At 43.8% G+C, this 17,364-nt stretch overlaps 1 protein-coding gene across 9 annotated transcripts in view; it reads left to right on the forward strand.

The window, feature by feature from the left end:
- Positions 1 to 490: 490 nt before the first annotated feature.
- Positions 491 to 17,364, forward strand: part of TLE4 (TLE family member 4, transcriptional corepressor) — a gene marked incomplete at its 5' end in the record, with an annotated part of 149,451 nt that continues 132,577 nt past the window's right edge. For 3 of the 9 annotated variants that reach the window (XM_081103238.1, XM_081103242.1, XM_081103243.1), the window contains 4 exons: positions 667 to 1,370; positions 2,218 to 2,315; positions 3,443 to 3,506; positions 4,673 to 4,717. In XM_081103238.1, the coding sequence (XP_080959364.1) occupies positions 1,326 to 1,370; positions 2,218 to 2,315; positions 3,443 to 3,506; positions 4,673 to 4,717 (252 nt within the window). Of the gene's footprint in view, positions 1,371 to 1,722; positions 1,930 to 2,217; positions 2,316 to 3,442; positions 3,507 to 4,672; positions 4,718 to 17,364 lie in introns of those variants that run through there. The other 6 variants (XM_081103241.1, XM_081103246.1, XM_081103244.1 and 3 more) reach the window with 4 other exon arrangements.

Below are 17,364 nucleotides of genomic sequence, written 5' to 3' on the forward strand. Positions count from 1 at the left end.
ACAAATGTTTGCCGGGTTCGAACGCTCGCGCTAAGGAACGTCAGCCCGGGCGCAGCTCCGCCTAGGGCAGGCCAACTCCGCCCCGCCTACGCCAGCCCCATTTCGTTCTGTTCATTGGTCCCAACTATGGACGACGCCCGGCCCCCACGTGGGTTCCAGCTCGGCCGGCTCCACCCCCCTGGCTCGCCATTTGTCAGCAGTGAAATGATGGGCAGTAACACAGAACGGCGATTAATGTTCAGCCATCTCTGATTGGTTGCTGGAGACGCCTACTGCGCCGAAGGTGGGCGGGGCGCTAGGAGAGCGCCCCAGAGCGGTCGCGTGGCGGGCCGGTGATTGTAGTCAATCTGGCCGAATCCTCAGCTGTAGTCGCCAGGGGCGCACTACATCTCCCGGGATGCCCCGCGGTCCCTCCACGGCCGGTTGTGAATATGTATCAGAATGTTAATGATTAGCTGATGCTAAATTTGGTCATAGAAGTCACCTACACAGAGCGTGTTGTTAGAGCTGTTCTGAGCGGGTGTTTGGGCTGTTGGCTGCTGTCTTCCCCCTCTCTCACACACTTGTATATTATTTTGAGGTGGTGTTCGCAGAGTTTCAAAGGGGAGAGAATTTTTTAAAAAGCCGCAAGCGTTTCACTCTTATTTTTATAATCCCCTTCAATTTGGGGTTAAAAAAAAAAGACAAGAAAACAGGAAGGAAGAAAAATAAGGAAATGAGATGTGGTAAAAGAAGCTAAAAGGTGCCTTTAAAAGATCGTTGCTGTGAAGTGAAAAAAAAAAAAAAATCTCCAGAGAAACCAGAAAGCACCGCCGAGACCTCTTCCGAACCAAAGGAGTTTGTGTTTGCTTTTAGGAAAGAAGAGAGCGATCATTCATTCGAAGGAATAACAACCAATTAAAAGACAAATAAAAAAAAGTTTGGAGTGGGACGCGGAGCGAGCGAGCCGGCGGGCGTCGCTGCCGGCGGGCACTGGGGCGCGAAGCCCGCACTTTCCCGGCCGGGGGAGCGGCGCGGCTGCGGCGCCGGGCTCGGCGGAGCGAACGTCGGAGCGTGGCCGCGAGAGACGCGCGCCGGACAATGCCCGCGGCGGGCCAGTGACGCCCGCGGGGAATGCGGAGCGGCCCGGCGGCCCGCCCGCACCCAGTCGTCGCCTCGGCCGGACGTTCCTGCTGCCCGCATCGCGCGAGACCCGGCGGGGGTCGGGACCGCCCGAGCCGCCCCTCGGACCCGGCCGGCCGCCGCCGCCGCCTCCTCCTCCCCCGGGCCATTCAATCCAATGAGCCGCGCGCCTCTGCCCAGCGCAGCCCACTAAATCGGTTTGGATGATTCGCGACCTGAGCAAGATGTACCCGCAGACCAGACACCCGGTGAGTGCGGGCGGCGGGGGCGCGGGCTCGCCGGGCACGGGCGTGCGATTCCCCGCGTCGCCCCCCGAGCGCGGAGTTGCGTCTTGGGTCGCCGGGGCGTGGAGGGCGGCTCGGACCCTGCGTCCCGCTCAGGGGGCCGCCCGCCGCTCCTCACCCCCACCCCCCGCGCGGGGGCACTCTCGAAGAGGGGGTGCAGAGAGGCGATTGAGTTGTAGCCATTTTCTTATTGTTGTCTTTGAAGCCCCTGGAAGCTGTGCGGAGCCGTTCGTCGTCCCAGCGCCGCGTCTTGGAGGAGGGGGGTGGGGGGGCGAGCGATGAAGGAGGCGCGACTCCGCGCCGGGGCGGGGAGGGCGCCCTCGGCGGCGGCGGCGCGGCTGGTCCGGCGGCGGCTCGGGAGTGCGGGGCACCGGCCCCGAACGCTTCGGGCCCCGGGGACTAGCGAGCGAGGCAGCCGGCCGTCCAGCCGGAGAGGGTGGTGGCCTCGTCCCGCCCTTCCGAGACCTGGCTGCGGCCCGACGCCATGGCGCGGGTCCCCCCGACGGGCCAGTTTCGATTCCGGGTGGGGAGACGGGGTGGCTGGGTGCGCCGGCCCCTGGGCGCACGCCGTTGGCGAGGGAGGGGAGCGGTGTCCGGGGCGGGTAGGCTGACGCGGGGGCCCGGGGCCACCCGGAACCAGCTCCTGCGGGGCTGTGCGGCGAGGTGGGGGTGGCGGGAGGAGAGTTCTCATCGCTCTTTGCCAGCCTGCGCGGTGCCCCCCCCCCCCTCCAACGCCGCGTGGTGTGTTTTCTCCATCTCCCCGCCTCGCCTGTGATGTGGGCTAATGAAATATTTTATTGTTGTTCTTTAGGCACCGCATCAGCCTGCTCAACCCTTTAAATTTACAATATCCGAGTCCTGTGATCGGATTAAGGAAGAGTTTCAGTTTTTACAGGCTCAATATCACAGGTAATGATATTTACTTTAGCTGATCCTCCTGTTTGCTTAGCTCTTGTCTCCCCCTCCCCCACATATACACACAAACACCCCCCATCGGTCCCCTCCCCCCCAACTACAAATGCATCACTGTAATTTTTCCTTGTGGGCAGAAAGGGCATGTCAGGGCCTCTTTTTCTTAGGCAGGTGTAAAGAAATTAAGCATTTCCTCCCTTCTCCCTCCCGTAAATTAAAAAAAAAAAAAAAAAAAAGAGGCAGAACAATTGAAACTGGAGAGACTTGGAAAACGCTGAGGCTAAACTTTCGGTATTGATTTATTGGGGCCAGGAGAATGGAAGGTTGGGAAGATTCTGGGGCCTTTTGACTTCCTTGGCTCTTTATTACTCCGGGCTTGATTCTTTCTCACTTCTTTCTGCCATTTCACTGAAATACCATGAGCCGCGAGCTCTGGGAAGTCACAAGTGAGCGATTTCATTACTTTTAAGCTGAAAAAAAGAAATTTTTTTTTTGTTTGTTTTAGAAAGGATCAGTAGGCTTAGAGTGCTTTTGAAATATTTTTCTTTCACTGGCTTCTAAGTGACGTGTAATTCTTATTTTATAAATGCAAGAACCAAAACAAGGCACTGAACCCAATCCACACTTTGCCCCCTGGGTGGTGGTATTCAACTTGTCTCTGTTTTGGAGGGGGGAAAAAAAAAAGACGTCATTCATAAGGGATGGCTTGATTCATATTTTCATTAATCTCAGCGTGGAACACTAAAGAAAAAATTCCCTTGTGACATTTTGGGGGACTTATTTGTGCTTGGATCGATAGATATTGATGTTTATTTTCTTGTTCTTAAGTGAACTTAGTGAATATTCAAGTCTGGATGAGGTTCTGGAATTAAATTGGCTGGAGGGTTTTTGTTTGGTTTTTCTTAAAACAAAAACCCCACAGTTGATTCTCATTGAACGGGCAAGTCCAGGCTGTTTCCAATCATCCCTTTTCTCCCCTGCCTCACCTTGAATAATGAGGGTGGTATTAAGACCGTTGACTGGTGTGTTGCCGGTGGTGATTTGGAGGAGAGAATGTGCCTTTACATTTAAAGGAAGTAAGTCAGCATCTGTGCGGCGCTTAGATCTCCTTGTGTCTTCAACAGCCTGAAGCTGGAATGCGAGAAGCTGGCCAGTGAGAAGACGGAAATGCAGCGGCACTATGTCATGGTAAGAAGCCGTGTCGGGGTCGCCCTGCCTCCCCGTGGGGCCCCGAACGCCAGAATGCCGTCGCCTTGCGGGGGGACGCGGGATAGGCCGCCGTCTGCGTGTCCGGGCAGCGGAGGTTGTGGGACTGTGCCCACTAGCAGCAAGCTGTCATTCCAGGACATGACAGCTTGCCTCTGACCACCCGCTTTGATGTGAAATTTCAGAAAGTTCACCTGCACGGGTATAATTTTTCTGTGCTTTGTTTTTGCAGATTAGGAAGCAACAACAACACCCCACCTCATTTATGTTTTGTTCAGAGTCACAAGCAAAATGTTTTCGTTAGTGGTTTTCTTTGCTGTTTTATTGCTTTTGCCCCGAACAAGGTTAACCAGTTTTTCTGGAAACTGTTAAAATTTTAATGTTTTATTTCTTTTTAAGAATGATAACAAAAGACTCCAGATACCTTTTTAAATTTTCCCCACTCTATGTTATGTGTGTGTGTGTGTGTGTTGTGCGGTTTTCAATTTCCATAGTGTTACATTGGTTTGAGGAGTGTTGTCTTCTGTATAACCAAATTTCTATAATGCCAGTCATACCACATGTTCAGAAAAATCAGATCTGCTTTTTCAAAAGTATTACCAAGCATCTTTTTATGCTTGTTCATAAAGGATCCAGAGTAACTCATTCATTTCCTGTCAAGCCTTTTTCCTTTTAATGTATGAATATTAGCAGTGCACCCGTCTGAGAAACTGAACTCTGAAGTAGCATCACCTTTTTGAACAGTTCTTTCAAAGCATCTGCATGTGTCTGAGACACATATTTGCCATTAACTTGCCTGCTGTGCCTAGGAATTAGAGACTCTGTGGCACCAGATTTTCATCAGACCTTGTTCATTCACCTGCTTGTGATGTATAAAGACAACCAGAGCTGTTTAGAATGCTCTGTTTGAACTTGATCTGAGTTTTGTGAGTTATTCTCTTAGAGTCCCTGTTTTAGGGTGGCGCCTAGTTTATTAGGCTGAAGATAGTGGTAGAATGTTTCTCCTCATTTAACAGCATAGGTATGGATATTTTGGTTTAGGTGAGGCTTTTATGTTTGTTTTAAACATACTTGGGGGGCATTTTGAACAAACAAGGGAGATTATTTGATGAAAGACATAAAGTTAATTGCTTTTCCTTCTTTGACAGTATTATGAGATGTCCTATGGGTTGAATATAGAAATGCATAAGCAGGTGAGTTATTTATTTCTTTATAACCATTTTAAATGGCATTTTGGAAAGAAACTTGTATGTTTTGTAGTGTTATTATGCACATTTTTGTAACTACAGTATTTTAAAAGGCTACTGGTGTGAATGCTATTTTTTCAGGTATGGTTTTCCCATTTTTGTATGTATTATTTTAATTTTAGTCATTTAAAAATGTGATTTAAAATGTCTGCTGCATATTCAACTTTGTACCCTTTTGAAAGTAGGATGCTAAATTTTAAAATAGGTTTTATTTTTCATTTGAAAGAGTTAATTTTATGTATTTCGGGCATTGCAAACTTGTTAAGAGTTTTTCTTGGAAAATATTAAAAAAGGAAAACTAATTTGTGTGGAGCCTCATTGGCTTGATGTGAAAGAATGGGTAGAGGGTGAGCTGGGGTGATCAAAATGAAATCTGTGGCGCTACGAAAGAAATGGATGTAAAATCTTTGTACTGGTCCCCCTGAGGCTATTTAGTTGGATCTTACCTGTTGTTACTTCCAAAATTTGTAACACATAAACGCCGCTGATAGGAGGATGTGATAAGGTTCAACACTGGGTCTTGAAATCTATTAATTAGTACAGCCAAAAAAGGAAAAGAAAAAAGATAATCATTAGTCAGAAAGCATTGATTCAAACAGTCTGTGTGTGTGTGTGTGTATAAAATGGCTTACATTTCCTGGATAGACAAACAGCTTATACATAAAAAACATTGTTTGGCAATAATAATTCCTCTAGGAGACATTTGTTTTTAGTGATCGCCTAGTGAAAGTGCTTCAGGTCTGTGTCTCAACCATTTCAGAGTTAGGTGTGTATGTGTTTACTTGCTGGGATAAGACGAGGGAAACTTAATGCTTTTCATCCCTTATTATATTCCGGGTGGATGTCACTGCCTTCTAGGTTTAAAAAATATGAAATGATCACACATTATTAGGCTTTTATTACTTATGGATTCCCTTTTGGATGTAGTTAATTACCATGTACTCAATATACTCGGCAGAGTTTTAAAAGATGACTGTTAGATAATAAAAGTGATCAGATAGGCAGTATTTGAAAAAGTTGGGGGGAAAAATGAGTTGTTCCTTACACTGAGGAGTTTTTATTTCAGGTACCTTTTTTACTTTATATGCTATTTGGTTATGTCAATATTAACATTATAATATAGTTTGCTCCATGTTAAAATTAGATTCTTATTTTGGCATCTTTGCCATTTCTGTTTAGATTAGTAATGTAAATATCTCCTGCTTAAACAAAACCCATGAAGCTTATGGATGGACTCCCCGTAGCGCTACCTTACAGGAATAAATTACATGAGGGATACTATTTGTTAATTATCCTCATTACATGTCATTTTAGGTCTGAATCTTATATACAACTTGTCTTTTTTTTTTTTTGTCCTCACCCCACCATCCAAGATTAATTGGTGCCTTTTTAAAATTGGACCAGATGATTAATGTCCCTTTATTTTATCCTCTTGTATCTTATTTACCATAGCCAGTTAGCCTCCAGGTCTTTCTGTACCATTTACAGGATGCACAGAGTTGATAGTATTTGGCTGTATGTATTTTTTTGGTGGTGGTGGTGGTGGGGGGGGGGGGTGCTGTATGGGAGATCCCTTAATTTTGCACATTTTATACCTTTGTAATTCTGCCATTTTCTTTCGCCGGTTGGCCTCAAATGCCATCTATTTAAAATTGAGAATGGAGTACATTTTCCCTTTTTTTCTCTTGCTTTTAAATTCAATCATATCAAGAATCCTGAGGGCAGTTTATCACATTATGAAATACAGACAGCCCTGCAAACCACCTACTTATTATATTTTCTTTCTTTTCCCCCTTAAGCACAGAGGCATATCTGTCTTTATTTGTTTTCCTAGGCAGACAGCCTTGGTTCCTCTTGGCCTCTCTTCCAGATGCACTCGTTGGATACCCTCGTAATGGAAAGCAGCAATAATGCAGGGAAGTTGCCCTGCGGCATAATTGGGCCTAGTTCTCAAGATCGGGTTAGGCTTATTCACTTATTAGATTTGTGTCTCTGAAGGGTTCAAGAGTAGGAGTCCCCGGAGTCCTTGGAAGCACCCTAGTAATCGGTGGCCCTGATATTTGAAACCTTTGTGTATTTTTTTGGTTAGCGCTCCTGTTCTTCTTGGCTGCTGCCAGCCACAGAGTATTTATTTTTAGAGAAATTTTTCATTGGAACAGAAAATGATGGCTGTGATGGAGTCATGACTCTGTGACTTAGCAAATTGATAAAAGGATAAAAGCACACAGCAGTGACAAACAGGGTTGGGGGTCTGGTATTATGGCCCCTCCCCTTTCTGTATGATGCTCATTGTCAGTCACCCTGTGTTGATTCTGATAGAGGACTATAAAGTGAAACCTATGGGGAATTTGTCATTCTGAAATGAAAGCTAATGTAATTAGTACCAATTAAAGTACATTTAGTAAATTGGATTTAATCTTAATTAAGCCTGCATAATGTTGCCAATTTTTAACAATTATGTTTGAGAACATAATTAATTTAAATTTTGGTAACTGAGTAAATAGCATTAGTCTGGTAGAATTAGTTGAATTTTTTTTTAAAAGGGGAACTCGGTGACATGATATGGAATTAGAGCATAAAATATGAATCTAATTTCTTGTAATCTTTAGTAGGATTGATAGAGCTGAGCAGAGGAAGCTGGGGAAAAACCCCAGAAAAGTTAGGGAGGAGTAGTATCCTAGGCTGTAATGTGAGTTAATGCTTCGCCACTATCTTAAGTTAGTATGAAAGCGAAGGTGACAAATGGGACATGGTTAGAAATGGCACATGTTTTATTGTGATGTCTTCATAATGGGACTTTTAATAATGAGAGAACATTGGTGTTTATTCCCTAAGGATTTTCCTAAGTGTGGAGTTTTTGTGTTTTGTTTGTGGATAGAGTATTTTACCCATCCTTTAGTTGTTACATATTTTGCTGATTGTTCCTTTTTATAAACACAGTGTGGCTTCTAAATGGGTCAGTGGCCGTGGGCAGAACAGGGTGATGCATGCAGTTGATAACATTGCTAAATGCTGCTTGTTCCCAACCTTCACCTGTAATGCTGTAATTAAAGAAGACTGCCCTGATTTAATCTGACAGCAGTAGTTGCGACTTTAAAAAGTGAATATTGGATGCACATTAGGCAAAATAGGTAGTATGTGAATTCATCCTCTAGGAACTGTAAATGGAGATGAACTTTTGAGAGCATCTCGTGACTTCCTCATAGTTAATATTCTGTAGTCTGAATCTCTCTTTGCTTCTAAAAATATTTAGCTTAGTATTTGAATTTTAGAAGTTAGAACATTTTAGAAATCTATAACACTTAGAACCTAAAAAAGTACTACATATTTATATATGCGTGTGTGTGTGTAAATGCATGTGTGTATGCATGTATATGTATATATACATAAAATTACTATTTTTAAAAAATCTGAGCAAGGAAACTCCTGTTTCACTCCAAGCCATGTAACTTTTATTATGAGATTTGGGCCGCAACCATTTGAGTGCTGCTAAAATATTAATTGAATAGAAATGAAAGGGCCTTGCCAACTGATAGGATATCATAATCGTAGCCTCTCTGGTCGATGGTAAATGATGATAAATGACATTAGGAACCTTTTAGCAAACTGTAATAACTACAAGGAGGGAAGCAGTATGGATTTGCATTATATCTGATACCCTCTAGTACCAAGTGGATTGCCAATACTGCTTGTTTAGCATTTTCTAAGGGCAATAGGATATTGATTTCTGACTTACAAGGAACAGCTCTATTTTCACCATTGAAAAGTATTGCAGGTTGTTAAGAAGAAATTGACTTGAAGAGGCCGACTGCTGCCCATCATGGAGCAAATAAAGCAAAACTGCCGAAGCATGGTGGAGCAGGGAGACGGGCCCTCAGCAATTTGTTGCTATTAATTTACCATGCTCGACAGCAAATCAATCGGCATCTACTTCATCTGCTGGAGAAAATGCTGTCCAGGGCAGATAAAAGGCTCGGCATGGTAAAGAGAATAGACTGGATTGGCCAAAAAGTGGCTGCAGTTAATGTGTAAATAAGTGAAATCAAGGCCACAGTTGCAGAGGAAGCTGTTGTTAATTAGGTTGGTGCTTTTTCGTGAACTATTTTAGAAAGCAGCTGAGGATTTGGAGAGTAGAAAGAGATTTATTGAGGTTGAAGTAATATATGACTGGCATGACATTGCAGCTTTGAGTGTGCTTGATTTTAGGGTGCAGTAAATTTATTCCAGTGCTTGCATTGGAAGTCAGTTTGTTTAAAGTTCTGTTTAGACTAGATTTCCCATAAGAAAACTTTTCTTTTGATCATTACTGATTTCTTGTACATCTCCTGTCTTAGATTGTTTATGGTTAGATTTGCAGGAGTAGGTGTTTGAGAATATAGGCAAAAATGTGTTTTACACAATGACTTTTAGAAAAGGATGTGATTAAGTCTTGTATAATAATGGAAGTGAACTAATAGAGCTCAGGTGTTCTATCTGAAAGTTCTTAATAAAACAATAAAAATTTTGCTGAGGGAACTTATTTTTGCTGTATAAACACTGGTAAATAATCTAGAGGGGCTGAACAGTGAGTGGGTGGACTCCACTAGACTGGAAAATCCCAAAGAGAGACTATAAGTGAAATTTTGATGACTGCAAAAAAACTCCAGGTACCATTAGGTGATCATGCACATGTATGATGTGGGATTATTTGCATTTTTATTTGTTTTTCATTAAGGTTTAAAGCCACTTTTTCTAATTTAAGATTATTCATACTTCAATAATAAAAGCCTGTTATACAAATCAACTGAACGGCGGAATGACCGGTTGGTATGACATGCACTGACCACCAGGGGGCAGACGCTCATTGTAGGAGCTGCCCCCAGCCCACAGGCCCCAGGCCAGGCAAGGCAGGTGCCAGCGGGGGCCCCCCCCCCCCCCCATCACCCCGCTGGTTGCCTCACAGATCGGCCCTGATCGCTGGCCAGGCCTAGGGACCCTACCCGTGCATGAATTTCATGCACCGGGCCTCTAATACTTCAATAATATTCCACAATTAATAGTAGCCAAATGGATGTTATTGGTATTTTTTTTTCTCCCTGCTGCACTGAATTGGCCATTTTTGGGGGTAGGGAGACAACTTCTGCTCTGTTTGGTAAGTCTAGATATATGTAGATTTTGTTATATTTCTTACAAAACTGAGAGAGGATCTAGCATTAGGACAGTTGATACCAAGTGGCAGTGCCTTGGGCAGGACCCAGTGACCTGTCATTTTATTTATCACAGAATCTTCAAAAGAAGCCGATCTGGTGGAGGAAATTTTACCTGTTAGGGTATGTGCATAATTAGGAGTGTTTTCTGGATGTCATAGGTCCCCCCCCCCCCCTTTTCTTGCATGTTGGGTTCTTAATTTTCTCATTCTTGAGTTCTCATAGGATATCTGAACATGTTTCACCTACAGCAGTAATTGTGGCACAGTGGAATTGGAATTTCCTTTTAATGGAAGTGAATGTTTATTATATATCTAGCACATGCTTACCACTGATGGGGCACATTGCCAGACTTCTTTAATTCTCACAATGCTTCTAAGAAAGGGATTATGTCCAGTCAAAGGATGATTATACTGGATCAGATCTGTATAAGATGATATAGTTATTAGGTAGTAGATTCAGGATTTAGGATGAATTGACCTGGGAGGATTTCTCCTAGGTCACAGTGGTCAGCAAACTGCGGCTCTTGAGCCACATGCGGCTCTTTGGCCCTTTGAGTGTGGCTCTTCCACAAAATACCGATTTCTGCACATGGGGCATGAAGTTTCAGTCGCACTGTACATGCGCGCCTGCACACGGTATTTTGTGGAAGAGCCACACTCAAGGGGCCAAAGAGCCGCATGTGTCTCGCGAGCTGCAGTTTGCTGACCACTGTCTAGGACAGTGATGGCGAACCTATGACACGCGTGTCAGAGGTGACACGCGAACTCATTTTTTTGGTTGATTTTTCTTTGTTAAGTGGCATTTAAATATATAAAATAAATATCAAAAATATACATCTTTGTTTTACTATGGTTGCAAATATCAAAAAATTTCTATATGTGACACGGCATCAGAGTTAAGTTAGGGTTTTTCAAAATGCTGACACGCCGAGCTCTAAAGGTTCGCCATCTGGTCTAGGAGATGGGTCTATGCAGGGTGGAGATTCAGCCTCTGTTCATTTCAGGAATGGAGAGCCTCTGGAAGGCTCGGAGAGTCCTTGGGTTTGTCCTTGAGTCACTGAACTTCAGGCTCATACCCAGAACTCCTGGGTTGATAGGCATTCTTTGCAGCTCTGTCTACACAGAGGTAGAAAGTTGGCCCTGGACTCCATCCAGACTGTTTTTAGTGGATAAGAAGGCAGGCAATACTTTCTTTGACATGGAGTTTCCCCACAAATGGGGCAAAGAGCTGTTTGCTTATCAAGATCTCATTTGCTTCCTCCCTGGGCAACCTATTTCTCATTTGTTTATAAACTTGCTCTTCCATTTAACTTTCATCTTTTCCTTGTGGCTTCTAAAACTATGCCTGAAGACAAGAGGCTGTTTGTTAATCACCATCTTGTGGGTTTTTGAAGGGGGAAGCTGGGAGGGGAAAATGTGATGTTTTGTGGCCTCTTTGTAGTTCAGAAAGAGGTTTTTAGTTGCAGGAAATCACACGCAACTCAAACTTTTAAATGAAGGCAAATGTTTTGCTATTGTTAAAAGAGTTGCTTTACAGCATTCAAACAAAGGGATAGTCCCTTCTCACTGCCCCGTATTCTCCGCTGGATATCGTTTATGTATTTTTTTGTTTTGGTGTGCAAAGTTCTTTGTATCCTAAGTAATATTCCTTTAAGCTAGGTTGGACTAATGGGTTGAGAATAAGAAGAGTCTTACTGGTAGGTACTGTTGCAGCCTCCTTGGAGAAGTCAAGATAGTGCAGGCACCGGCATTACCTCACACTCTTTATTTTATCTTTCCTAGAATTTTCCTTTTTAAAAAAAATCTTTTTGCACAATCGAATAGGTAAAGTCATTTGGGAATTAAATGTTTAAAATGTGCACTTAGGAGTTATTTGTTTTTAATGAGAACATTTTTATTGCCTTTGATTTGACTGGTTAGTCTGGTTTATCACTTCAGCAATAGTATATTTGATGGCTTTGGAGCCCGTGAAAGGAATGTGATATTTAGAAGGTACTTTCCCTTGATCCCTCCCCCACTTCCTCTTAGAGAACTCTAGCACTGCAGCAGTGGTAGCACACCCAGGGCCCTGTGGCCAAGGTATCATCAGTTTGGCGAGCGTGGCTGTTAGGTGCCCGCAACTGAGTATTTCCACTGGTGATGACAGTCTGCAGGGCTTAGGACCTGACTTGTGTGGAATTAGTGCACTGCAAACAGTTCATGAAATTATTGCTCTACTTTAAGGGGGAAGGGCCTCAAAACTTACAGTCAAACAAAAATTGGAGTTGTTTTGACTTTGCCTTAGTAACAGCTGCTCGTGGTAGTTGTTTTATGTCTGTAAAGAGGGATTTAGCTGGCATTCATCAACGCAAATCTGTATACCCTCTCTGTTTTCATTGGACTTGACCCAGCGCTTATGCCAAGCTCTTGCTGTTTTTTACCACCAAGCCAAAACTTTCCTCAGAGGGTTGCAGTGTGTAATCTGTACTCGATCCAGGGGGACGAAGGTCAAGGTGTGAATTTTCTTAGCCGGCTTGTCAAAGAAGCAGAAGAGAAAGCCTTCCTGATGCCCCCTAAATATTCTGTTTTCTGGTGAGTAGATCAGTTTGTCTTCATTTTTGAGGATTTTGCCCACAGGTACTTTACAGTTTGTATTGTGAAGGGAGCTTCTGTGTTTCATGGAAAGAAAGGATGGCTGCTGTGCTGGCGCAGGCTTTGGGCTCCATTCACAGCCTGGCTGGTCACGGTGTGCCTCAGGTCCTGCCGTGACCTGGTATTTGCAGCAACTTAGGCAGTGAGAGGTTCAGGGAAGGGAGGTGGATATTGACTTTCTGGTTTTTTTAGCAAGCTTATTTCAGTTACTATTCTAATTAGGATTCTGTTCTTATTTTCTGACTATGTGTCCTGCTATGTATGGATTATTTTGGTTGAAGAATTTGAAAATGCAAGGACATATAACTGGAAAGAATAGTAATCGTAGAAATTATGAGTTCTAGTACTTTTTCTTTACAGAGAGCTTAAGGCATTTTATATGTTCTTCTTAACCTTCCTGATGTTCCTATAAAGCAAGTAGCACGCTTGGATCCATGTACTTATTTAAATAGCTTCTGTTGGTGGAGTACCCGACAGTTTGCCAAGCAGTGTCATTCCAATGGCCTTCTTAAACAGATGACACTGAGGCTTAAGGGCTTAGACTAGCCCAGTGTCAGAGTATTGGAGGATCAGCATGCTGGCGGGGACACCAGGATTTACGTAGGTCTGCAAACGGCCCGAGGTTGCATAGCCAGTCTCTGTCAGAAAAGGAAATGGGTTTCTTGACTGCCCTTCCAGGGTTCCTTTCACTGACCATCCTATTTTCAAACAGCAAATAGTGTGCTTGTTTCTATGATGTTCTTGACGCTATGCAATATGAGGAGCAGGGGGTGCTACTGGCAGTCTAGGAGGTGGTACGGTGTCATCTCTAGCTAGAGGTCTGATCTGTGTGGATGTGCATGAGTATAAAGCCTCTGTCTTATTCCTTCTGTGCCCGGGCCTTGCCCAAAGGGAGGCTAGGATCCACAACTTAAAATATGCAGCCTAGGTCCCCTTTTAGCAAAGCGCTTAATAAAACTGGCTGTTCCTGCATTCCAAATGCGTATTGTGCAAACACAATGTACTAGATAGAAACTTGTTTCTTGCCAGTCTCCCCTGTCCCACTAGAACAGTGGTTCTCAACCTTCTGGCCCTTTAAATACAGTTCCTCATGTTGTGACCCAACCATAAAATTATTTTCATTGCTGCTTCACAACTGTAATGTTGCTACTGTTATGAATCGTAATGTAAATATCTGATATGCAGGATGGTCTTAGGCGACCCCTGTGAAAGGGTCATTCGACTGCCAAAGGGGTCGCGACCCACAGGTTGAGAACCACTGCACTAGAAGGTAAGCTCCCTGGGAACAGGGGTGTTTATTGTTCTCTGTTGTGTCCCTGGTGCTGAGAACTGTGCCTCTCACACAGTAGGTGCTCGGAAATATTTGGTGAATGAGGGAATACTTGCATTCAGATTGAGCTAGCCAAGAATATATGTGGTTTAATAATTTTAAGGATATATATCAGTTGCTGGATAACAAATGCAGAGCTTCCAAACTTAGATAGGTCTGTGGTACCTGCTTGTTAAATTTGTGAAAAAATACAAGGCAGAAAGGAAAGTAAAAGCAACTGAACTTGGTGTGCCTTTCAGGAGAGAGTTAGGCCAGTTGCAGTAGAGTTTATTTTAGCATGAGGAATCTGCCTTTTTGAAAATGCAAGCATGAATCCTTCCTAACTGAATTTAAAATTCAGTTTGAACATCACTCTATCACTAGTCTGTGTGATGAAGAATTCTTGTACTATTAATAGGTCAGTATGCATGTGGTTTGAGTGAGTGTGGGGAGATATTGATCTTAACTACACTGTGGTGTGTTCAGCTAACTTCCCTCCAGATCAGTAAAAGTGTAAGCTTCTAGTTCAAGGGACAAGGAACTTTGAAGATATGTGTTTCTTATTAGTGAAGATGGGATAGTGTTGTTGAATGAGTAATAATCATAACAAAAAGCTATTTTAGAGAGCTTATCGTGCAGGTAATATTTTACTTAGTCTCTCAACAACTTTCTGAGATTATAATTGATTATATTTCTATTTTATATATGAGGAGGCTGAGATGTAGATAAATAACGTGAGATCAACCAGCCAGTAAAATAGGTCCTGTGTTTTGACTCAATTTCAGATCACTGGTATGATAGTTTTGTCTGCTCTATTCCATATGCTTCGTTTGGAACACTGTGTATTACCAGCTGTGTGATATTGCCTAGTACCTTAACTTCTCAGGACTATTCTTTTCAACTTAAAATTAGAGTGTAGGTGAAGACCAAGATCTTTTTTAGCTCATTCGGTCTAAGGTGACTGTTTGGTTTTAGTTTGTTATTTTCTGTGACCTAGTGAACAGAAATTGAGATATCTATCACTTCTTTGAGTCTCAGAAAGTCCCTTTTAACAATTATTTTCAGAGGTTTTATTAAGTCCAAAATTAACCTAGTAAAGTTATGAATATAAATGGATATCTGTCTACATTTTATATAGTACTTTCTATGTTATTTACACATGGTGGGACAAAAGTAGGTTTACAGTTGTGAGTATGAGAAATAGTTAATTCTTGTATTATTTATTAACTAGGGCCCCAGTGCACGGATTCGTGCACCTGGAAAGGAACTGTGGGCCACAAGGCTGCTGTAGGCACAGGGGCAGGTCTCGTCCCATCTGCTGCACCCCCACCTGGTCCCTCCTGCTGCGGCCCCCGGTCCCCTGTCTGCAGGCAGCCCCAATCCTGCCACCGCCGCCGCTCCCATATGCTGACGGTGCTGGCCCCGCTCACACCCACTGACAGCGCGGAGCAATTGGGGCCAGTGCCAGCAGCGGGTGCGAGTGGGGCCGGCACCGTCAGCGGGTGCAAGCAGCGGCTGCTGCCCTGATCGCCCCTTAGGAGCAGGGGGAGGTGGAGGAGCCCTCAGGGATGATTGGGGCTGGCAACCGCTGCTTGCACCCGCTGATGGCGCCAAGTGCTGGCAGTGGGTGTGAGAGGTGGCTTCCGGCCCCAATTGCCTCTCAGGAGCAGGAGGAGGTGGAGAAGCCCTGAGGAGCGATTGGAGCCAGCAGCTGCCACTTGCACCCACTGATGGCACCAAATGATTGGGGCGGTGCCAGATGCTGGCAGCAGGTGTGAATGGTGGCTCCAGAGCCGGCAGCAGGTGCAAGCGCAGGGTGAGACTGCGGCCTGCTGGAGCAAAGAATTTTCCATAACCACCAGAAGCTCGCCCCAATGACAGTGACCAGCACCCTGCCTTGGTTTGGCGCCCCTGCTCACCTGCCACACCATCTCGCTGTGGCCGATGGCCACCATGTTCTGCCCTCTGCCACCTGCTGCTGACGCCTGTCATGTTCCGCGCGCACCCCCTAGTGGTCAGCGCACATCATTGCGACTGGTTTGGTTGTTCTGCTATTTGGTCTATTTGCATATTAGCTTTTTATTATATAGGATTATTGTATTATTTTCCATGCAGACAACCTACTCTTGTCCTACCCTGTATATAGATAGATAAATAGATAGATATAGTACTTTATATTTTATTAGGTACTTTTTCATTCATATTATAATGTTGCTAAAGGATTTTCCTCTTCATGTATATGAATAAGATGACAGGTGTTAAAAGTCCCACAGTCAATTAGTAGATGGTTAGAATTCAGTGATTTTTTCAGGGCCGGCATTCAGACTAAAGTAACGATGATGCAGAACTAGAGCAGTTATTGTAAAACATGTAATAAAAGACATACTTATATATAATACCAGTGCTTTTAGTACAAAGATGATAGACTGGGCCACCTGAGAAATAAACATGACACCTTGGTCTGTTCTGTCCCATATGAGGATCAGGGCAGATCTTGCTGCAAAATAGTCCTCCTGCTCTTTCACTTAACTCATGCAAACATGTCAAACTCGTGGCCCGGGGGCCACACACCTCGTTTATTTGGTCCATGTTAACCAGGGGTCCTCAAACTTTTTAAACGGGGCCAGTTCACTGTCCCTCAGACCGTTGGAGGGCCGGACTATAGTTTAAAAAAAAACTATGAACAAATTCCTATGCACACTGCACATATCTTATTTTGAAGTAAAAAAACAAAACGGGAACAAATACAATATTTGTATTTGCATGTGGCCCGCGGGCCGTAGTTTGAGGACCCCTGGTGTTAACTTTTGAGTTTGACATGCTTGGCTTCATGGTTAGGTCAGAGTGCATTGTGCTTGTCTCTGTGTGGCCCTGATCATATTGTAATAAATAAACAAAATGGAATGTTGGATTTTCTAAGTAATGTGTGAGTCTGGAACATGGGTTCGTTTTATTTTTGAATGTGTGGGCACTGATCAGTGAACCTTAGTTTTACTTGGGCTGACTTTCCCCCCCTGCATATTCGGTTGTGTTGTGCTATAAATGTGGGTAACTATTTTAAAAGCTTTTGATTTTTTTGGGGGGGGGGGGGACACAGAACTGTTTTAGAGTGTGGCTTATTACTTCTAAGTATGCCTGCCTTGGTTAACCTCAAAAAATAATAGTTCACTTTAAGTGGCCAATAAAAAGCGTAGTGGTAATTCCACAGTTACTTGCTTGAACATTTTCTTGGCTAAGTTGGGAAAGACACAATGCTTGTTTGGGCTTTTTAATGGAGAAATTGTGTCCTGCAAAATTCCAGGGAGCTTTTCTTTTATGTAAGTTCCAGGAAAGTGGGGATGACAGCTCTACTTCCTTGTAAGCTTTTTCTTACATTCATGAGATTTAGGAGAGTCTAGATCAGGCATAGTACATCTGTGTACAAAAACCTTGCTTTTTTTTTTTTTTTTTAGCCCTAAATGGTTT

Source organism: Myotis nattereri (assembly GCF_964212035.1).
Source record: "Myotis nattereri genome assembly, chromosome: 12".
Taxonomy (NCBI): Eukaryota; Metazoa; Chordata; class Mammalia; order Chiroptera; family Vespertilionidae; genus Myotis; species Myotis nattereri.